General features: G+C 36.7%; 1 protein-coding gene across 1 annotated transcript in view; it reads right to left on the reverse strand.

Moving 5' to 3' along the window:
- The window catches only part of LOC110112999 (disease resistance protein RGA2-like), a 29,364-nt gene extending 20,976 nt beyond the window's left edge, over positions 1 to 8,388 (reverse strand). The window contains exon 1 of the mRNA XM_028694980.1: positions 7,105 to 8,388. Coding sequence (XP_028550813.1) covers positions 7,105 to 8,277 — 1,173 coding nt within the window. The 5' untranslated portion in view covers positions 8,278 to 8,388. The remainder of the gene's footprint in view (positions 1 to 7,104) is intronic.
- Between the last annotated feature and the right edge of the window lie 263 nt (positions 8,389 to 8,651).

An 8,651-nucleotide genomic window follows, 5' to 3' on the forward strand; every position in this document is an offset into this window, starting at 1 on the left:
TATTTATACTTAAAATGATCTAACCTCGATTAAGGCTTTACGAAGAAGATACTGGAGTAGAAAAATGACTGAACTCACAACTAGGCAACACAACTAGGATTACCTACAGAATGAATAAATACAAATCCAAAGATGGAGAGAGAACCAGTCCACCCGTGGTGCCAGACATTGTGGGTCTCCGAAAGGATTCTGCTCGTGTGGTTCGAAGCAAAGAGTACGAATCACACTATCTCACGTAGGACAAATGGTCGTAAAAGAACAAAAAAACTTTACAATGCGACACCAGCAGGACACGATGGAAGAGCAGATGGAGTTAATGTTAGATACGATTAGCCATGGGAGGATAGGGCTTTCACCTACAGACTCGATGGATAATAATATTAACCCAAAAACTTCACGGATTTCCCCTATTCGATACATAAGCTCGAATAGGGTTTATTTGATTGTGGGGAGGTTCCTACGGGACGCAAGCCCCCGTAGTTAATTTACATCTTAGACGCTCGATATAAGACTCTCGATTAAGAACTGTTGGATTAATTCATTCTTGATTTGGTGCTACAGATAAATGTTCCTAAAATTTCTCTCCAAATAGTCTCTTCTTATTTACCTTAGTGATAGATTAGACATTCTTTTGGAATGGATAAGATATGATATAAAATTTTTGAATTTAGAAGATCAAAGGTCGCGATTACTACCCTAAAGAGAAAACACAGACTCAAAACACCCAGCAATGTGAGAGACACACTGAGGGGTAACAGCCTGGGCCTTTGCCTTGCCTTGGCGATGAGCTGCCAGCTTAACATCCTAAATACAATTAATCGCTCCCATATGTATATAGATAAGGAAGTCTATCCTAGGAAATTCAGGAATGTGTAGTTCAAGAGGACATTCAATCAGGTACTCTATAATATGCAAGATACTAACTGCTATGTATGTCATGAAATGGCTAACAAAATATCCCTAGGTCTATTGATGTATATATGCATGTATGGTAAGTGAAGTGGTAGCATGAAGTAAGGTGTGTAAAACAAATGCATGCATGACATTCGAGTAAGCGAAAGTATTAAATCAACACTCCTAAGGGTCACGCTCCAGGCAAGGTACCCGCACAGAAAACATCATAGTCATGCCAGCACTTCGTTGGAAATACAGCGATGCCAATGGCAATAGTAGGGTGGCCTACTCTACAGGCCTAATGGACCTAATGGTCTCTAAGGACTCAGAAAAAAGAAAAAAAAAGGGAGGTATCGTACCCAAAACCAGAAGGCCTAAAATCCTAACAGAGAAAAACCACGATGCCCAACTTTCGTGTGGGAAACCAACGATGCCAACCGGCATAATATGGGTTGGCCTACTCTACAGGCCTAAATGACCCAATGGGTCTCTAAGGCTCACAGAAGGGGGCAAACTGTTGACCTATAGGGCCAAATCGTCAGTGAACTCCAATCTAGGCTGGCTACCTAAACATACTAGAATACCCTATCTAACAGGAAGTGTGTGATGGTGAAGCAGTTCCGGTATATAAGATCTACAAAAATTTGATTTACACAAGTTGCAGAGATCAGTACTGACTGTATGTGGCGCTGCGCACTTAAAAGCTTATAAGCAAACGGTCCTGTTTAGCTCCGATCATTAGCTACCATGTACACGGCAAGAAAAGATAACAGAGAAATGGATATATGCAGCCGTAGAGTGCGTTCAGAAACGAAGTGCACGGTAACTAAACAAAAATTAACTAATCAGGAATTACATACAGCTAACAGAAGTTTAATAATTGGCATTTATAGAACATGTGGTATTCAAGCATTGAATAATAAGAGACGTTAAGCCTGACCCTAGAGCTAAAGTAAGTGTCTTAACTAAACCAACCGCCTAGGTGTGTGTACAGGTTGTGTGGTTTTTGGATAGGTCTATGTAGGATAGTTTAATTATAGTTGTTTTCGTTTGATTTGTTAAGGCCAAACAGAGAAATTTTAATTTAAGTTTAAATATTAGTATTTAGGTTTGATTTTAGAGCTTTATTTTGGATTTGATTGATTATCACTTTGTTTCACAACCCGAGGCCGTGAGGTTTTATTTCACCGCTCCTTGGGCTAACTTAATAGCCTCGGTAGGCCTGGGTTACCCAGTGATAATCAACTTTGTTTATTATTACGTTGGTTAAAATTAGAAAATTAAATATATAGATTAGGCGATTTATAATAATCAAATTGGTTAATTGATTTTAGAAATTGATACTTAAAGTTTATATTTAAGAGTCTTTTATCTAATAGAATTTTAAGCTTAGTTTGAATCTCCCTAATTAAGTCTACACTTCTTTTAAAATTTTAGGTTTGTTTAGGAGATTTCATTGTTTAGTTTGAAATTGATTAGATTTGGTAATTTTTAATCGTTATGAAACATAATTATGGTTAGGAATAAAAATTAAGTGTTTTAGTTATATTATAGAAAGCATTGAAATTTAGGTGGGTTGACTTTTCATGGTTGATTATTAGTGGATTAAGAACTAGATACCTTATGAAGACGATGTCAGGCTAAAGTTTGATTTTAATAATTTCTATCCTAATTAATGGAGCATGCACCCATAAGTCTATAGTTTTGCTAAGACTCGGATTCCTTAATTTTGTCTCTTCAGTGTGTCATAAGCTTGTGGGATAGAAAGGGAGTTTGATGTTTTCGTTGCAGTAGACCTGCGCACTGCTCGTCATGGGTAAGAGTTGTGCTAAATTTAAGAATCTATGCACAAGCAGTAGAATAGAAAAGAATTGAAAATATTACAAATGAAAAGGGATGTAGGCATTGTTGTTAAATCGAGGCACACTTTCTGTGACGAGTCAAGGGTACCCTAAAGGCAACATTAACAATACCTTTAATACTCTACCGCACAATCTCCAAATGAGGCACTTGATATGCTTAAAGCCTTACACCCTAACAACGTATTCTAGACCATCTTATTACACACTAAAAGGGAGACTTAACTCCTAATCACTAAGTCCAAAAGTAAAACTTCTTTTTTTTTTTGTTTTTTATTTCACTCAAAATTCATTTTATGCTTTAGAAATTAAACATTAAGGGAGAAAATTTCAAGAACGAGCTACAGACAATCAAGAAACCTCAAAAGACAATTAAAGACCTTCACCCTAAGCTCCCCTAAAGTCCCAAAACACAATTGTCATCTTTAAACTAATGCATTCAATAGGAAATCAATTCATGCACTAAATCATTAACTTGTTAGGAAAGAAAAGCCTCACTAAGGGATTCTTCCTATACTAAAGCAAACGCCAAATTAGCGAGTCTCACTACTCAATGAAATTTCTTAAACAAACACTCACACAAACTTCCTACAAAATCATCTACACACAAATCATCTCTTCGACACAATAATTTCTATACCACAAAACGACCCATAATCAAGTGCCTCTCCTTTCATTTGGAGTGGGGTAAAATCCATGAAGCTTTACAACAAGAAGGCTTTATAAAACCCCTCATTGTAAAACATTCGCGAAACTCAAATCATCCAACCTTTCAACATAAAACAATTCACAAAATTCATCAAAAAGCTTTCAAACCATGAAAGTAAATACTCGTAAGCACTTCTGATATAAAACATCTTATAACACCTCTCTTTCCAAAGAAGACTCACAAAACCCTTTCAATATAAAGTCATTTGCAAATCTCCTCAATCATGAAGCAAATCACAAAATATCCTCAGTATAAAACAAACCATAAAACCTTTTAATATGAAACAAATCATACAATTTCTCAATATAAAACAAAACATAAAACCTCTTCAACATGAGGCAACATATGTATTTAATGCTAGAACCCAACACTTCCTGGTATCTATCACATAATTATGCAAGAAAATGCTCATGCTAACAAGAAACAAAACAGGTGAATGGCCAAATATCTTTGAAGCCGATAAAGATTTTATGAATAATATCAGGACTGAGCCATAAATAAGAAAAAGGTCCAACACTACTTGCCAATAACTTATTACCCATACCATATCATATGAAGAAAAGAGAAATAACTTTCTCTACCTGGAGCAACAAGATCTTTCCACAAGATATTTTCTAACCTTTCATAAGGATGATACTAACATGAAAATTTGCATGAAGAGAATATATTTAAATATCCATATGTAAACTTCAGAGGATGAACAACATAAAAGGAGAGAAACTTGTAATCATGCATATAGTGCCTTTTCCACTATTTTAACAAGAGAATGCAATAATCTATAATAAATCCCCAACTTGCTCGTGGTTCTAGGAAAAGCAAATAATTCGCAAGCCCTTGACAACGAACATATAACATTTAGAACATAATAAAGCCATCACCTTTCTCACCGAATACATGGATACGACATTGAAGCATGACAGTTTCTATGTAAGCTTGACAAGCACAACAAATTCTCCAACAACACCAAGTGTCACCCTCCAATATAGCCAAACTATTCCATGTTGAAAGAAATCTAAAGCATGTTTAATACGGCGAACCAAGTCATCATGAGATTTTCCAACACAAAGTGAATTGCAAGGCTTTCAATATAAAACAAACATAAGAAAATTTCAACACGGCCAATCTTAGAACTCTCTATCCCAGACCACTTTGCAACAACCCTTACAATTCACCAATAGATTTCCAATATAAAGCAATCCTTAAAACTTACCAACGAACTTCCAAACTTCTCGCTACTTGCCACCAAGAACACAAAGGAGCTTCAACTTAAACTTGTGAACGCGTTTTGTGCCAAATATGTGATATTGTAAATCGAGAGCTTATCATATAGGAAAATTAATGAAATGTAGAAACAATATTTTGGGAGAATCACAAGTAAAGTTCTAAATATATGCCATATTACCTCTCTCGATCTCTCCATAAGCATCACAGTGAAATTCTATACTTGTGAAATGATGTAGAGCAACGTCATAATAAAGCTGACTTTAAAACTCTCAATACTAAATATTTCCCAGCAACAAAGTGAGTCATCAAAATATTCTTCCACAAAATTCCAAGTCCAGAAAATCATAATGCCAATAAACAATAAATCCCAATGACCATGAAGGATACATATGCGATAATACTAAAATCAATAAAGTAAAGAACGATGCTCATCGCAATTCAATAACTTCTTCATAGCTAGTAGCATGTAACTAAAAAAAAGTAGTGAAGGGGTCTCACTTAGATCCCCACAATGCTATCTCAAAAGAAAATCTGAGAGCTCGACATTCAAAAAAAAAATGGACATAAGCACCCTGACATAATATAATTACTTCCTTTAGAATTTGACATGCTTCCAATCAAATATAAATCATATGAGCACATGAGTAAGTTAACTAGGCATGCTTCATGACAATGGTTTAAGAAAATCGATTCATAAAAATACCCCATAATTTCTCAAAAGAGGTTGAATTTATTTGAACATAAACCTTCACATGTTTCTTCAATCATATACAAATCATACAATAATTATGGCAATAATTTTAAGAAAATTTCATAGCTAATGAGAAGAGGTGGAGAATGAATGATAAGCTTAACGCATCATTGAATTTCTTTGAGTATAAAATTCTACTTAAGCATCTTTGCACAATAGATACATAGAATTAACCATAAGATTTCACACATCATGCTCCATACTCCACATTGCAATAAATTATGGCGACTTCATTAACCCAACAAGATGTAAAGCCTCAACTCAAACAAAGCCTTACAACCTTTGTCCACACCTTGTAAAATTATTCATTCAAGAGAAAGTGTCTACAAGAAAAGAAGGTTTTGGCACAAACGAAGCTAATGATTATCATGTCATTTTACTAAGACATTTTGTCAAGCAACTAGCATGCAACAAGACAAAGCCTCATAGAACAAGTCGATGCAAGGATTTTGCTTTACAATCTCACGTAACTATGCAAGAGAAAATAAACTAATAAATCATTGAGCACATGTCATCATCACATTACTTATGGTAGGGAACAACTAACAGAAAACTTTCATTATTGATTATTTCCAACCACAAGGATAAGGAGAAAGCAAATTAAAGCCAATTTCATCCTTTATGTTTTATGAATCATGAGAAATACTTAACACGCCATTATACTTAACTGGAAACAAACTCTTACATGAAGCATAAAATATATCATAGGCATTTGTGCTAACAGAACTTCTAGAACACATATTGGGAGAGGTTTGCTGAAGGGATCGCCTCATACAAACTTCCAAACAAAGTGTATTGAAGGAATGAAGGAAAGAAAAGAGAGATCAGTAGAAGGCAAAAGAAGGAGATGAAATAAGAGCAAAGAAGAAGGAGGAGGAAGAAGGAAAGGGGAAGAAGAAGAAAAGGGGAAAGGGTTACCTACAGAGGAGAGGGATTTATGCTCAGCTAGGGCACGTCGAAGGCGAGTCAGAGCCGGTGTTGGGTTCGGCCCTGGGAGGCGAAACCGAGAGCTGGATGAGTAGGCTTCGGCGTCGGGTTTGGACGTGGAGGCGAAGTCGGGTCGTCGGATTCGGCTGGCTCACGCGAATGAAGAGGAGGGAGCTTGAACTTCACTGGTTGCGTGAGAGAGGAGAAAGGCTCACCGAGTTCAGCTTCTTAAACTCGGTCAGAGAGAGTCGGAGAGGACCCGAAATCCTCTGGTTCTTGTCTGAATCGAGAGAGACGGAGAGGGAGTCGGTGTGAGAGAGCTGGAGAGATCGAGAGAGAGCTAGAGGGGAAGAGCAAAAATCGGGAGAGAGAGCGAGAGCGGCGTGAATGATCCCCATCCCGCGTGAATGAGAGAGCTTCGGCCTTAGTTAGGGCATTCAAGGAAATCGAAGCCGTCCGATCGAATGCTTGATCCAACGGATTCAAATTGGCTTGGAGAGTCAATCAAATTTTGATTAGGACTTAGCCGCACCTAAGGGACTCAAATCAAATTCAAATTGAGTAGGGTTTGGTTCGATCCGGGTCGACTCGAACTCGCCTCGACTCGACCAAAATTACTTCAATAAAATAAGATAAAAAAATAAATCAAACTCAAATTAGTGTCGATTTGAATTGAATCGAGCTCGACGAGACTCGATCAACTCGCTCGAACATGCTCGAGGGAAAATCAAGACAAAAACGAGGTCAACAGTTATAGATTGAGCTAAATCATGCACCATATCATGCAAAAAGAATCCTTTATCTTTTGAGCATTGAAAAAACAACATTCTCACCAAGTCTTCAAAGTATTCAATTGCAATATCTTCCCATAAAATTTGTCTTTCTGTGAGTTGAATGTAACCTTGATCGATCCACATTCTTATCAATTCTAATTTCTTAAAGTAATGATCCTTTGGGAACAACGATGCATAAAGAAAGCATGGTTTAAGATATGATGGCAAGTGATTGTAGGTTATCCTTAGTGTTGACAAAATAATTGCTTTGGGTTCCCATAAAGTATTGTTTAACACATCCTTCCATGTTTGCTTATTAAATTCATTTCGTAGAAACACCCCAATAGTTTTTAAAGCTAAAGGCAATCCGCCACATTTCTTGGCAATTCTCCTCCCAAGTTGTTCAAAATTAAGCTGTTGATCCGGCTTCCAACCATGGAAGGCATGTCTTTGGAACAATAACCATGACTTTTCTTCATTTAAGCATTCAAGTTGAAGTGGGGACATTGTTTGCATGATATCAACAACTGGCATATATCGAGTTGTTATAATAATCTTTCCCATTCCAGTACCATAAAAGGGTGCTTGGAAGGCCTCCCACAAATCTAATCTCTTGTTCCAAATATCATCAAGGACAATAAGATATTTTTTATCAAATAGAGTCTTCTTGAGTAGACAATGAAGATCATTTAAGTTATAAATATCATTGTGTCTGGATGAACCCAAAATAGATGTCACAATTTGTTGTGTTATTCTTAGAACATCAAATTCTTCAGAGACATGCACCCACACCTTCCAGTAAAAATATTGGCATACCACAGGATTATTGTATACGAGTTGAGCAAGTGTTGTCTTTCCCACACCCCCCATGCCGACAATGGGAATTACAATGTTGTCTGCCTCTGCATGAGACATTAACAATTGAATTATCTTTCTCTTTTCATCCTCCCTTGCAATAACATCATATTCAAGCTGAAGAGAACTTGTTGGTGACCTCTTTATAACATTATTGGAAGGAGGCCTCCTTTGTGCTTCTTTTTCACTAAGATGAAGAACTTTTCTATCATGTGCAATCTCATCAAATTTCTTTATGATCTCAATGATGCTCTTGGTCATGTCGCATGAAATGGGAATTTTCATTGAATTAGAGGGAGGTAGTGACACCTAATAATAGTTTTCATGCATAATCAACATATTGATAAACATATCCACTCACTTTCTAATAACTAGAATTTTAATTGAATTTAGGAGTGGAAGTGGAAGACATACCTGGCAGCCATAAATATCATCATCATCTACTCGTTTCCTCTTTAGAGAAGGCTCTGCTTCAACTACTGCTCTGATAATTTGATAATCATATTGATCCAAGACATCTTCAACATCATAAGCAACTTCTCTAAGCTCGCTGAGCCACAACTGGGTGGCGTTCTCATTGATCTCCCTCTCCTTGGCATCATGAAGGACTGCTTGAATTCTTTGTAGCATTCTCGACAATCGGCTCAAATCCTCCGTTA

This window comes from Dendrobium catenatum, unplaced genomic scaffold (genome assembly GCF_001605985.2).
Source record: "Dendrobium catenatum unplaced genomic scaffold, ASM160598v2 fragScaff_scaffold_621, whole genome shotgun sequence".
Taxonomy (NCBI): Eukaryota; Viridiplantae; Streptophyta; class Magnoliopsida; order Asparagales; family Orchidaceae; genus Dendrobium; species Dendrobium catenatum.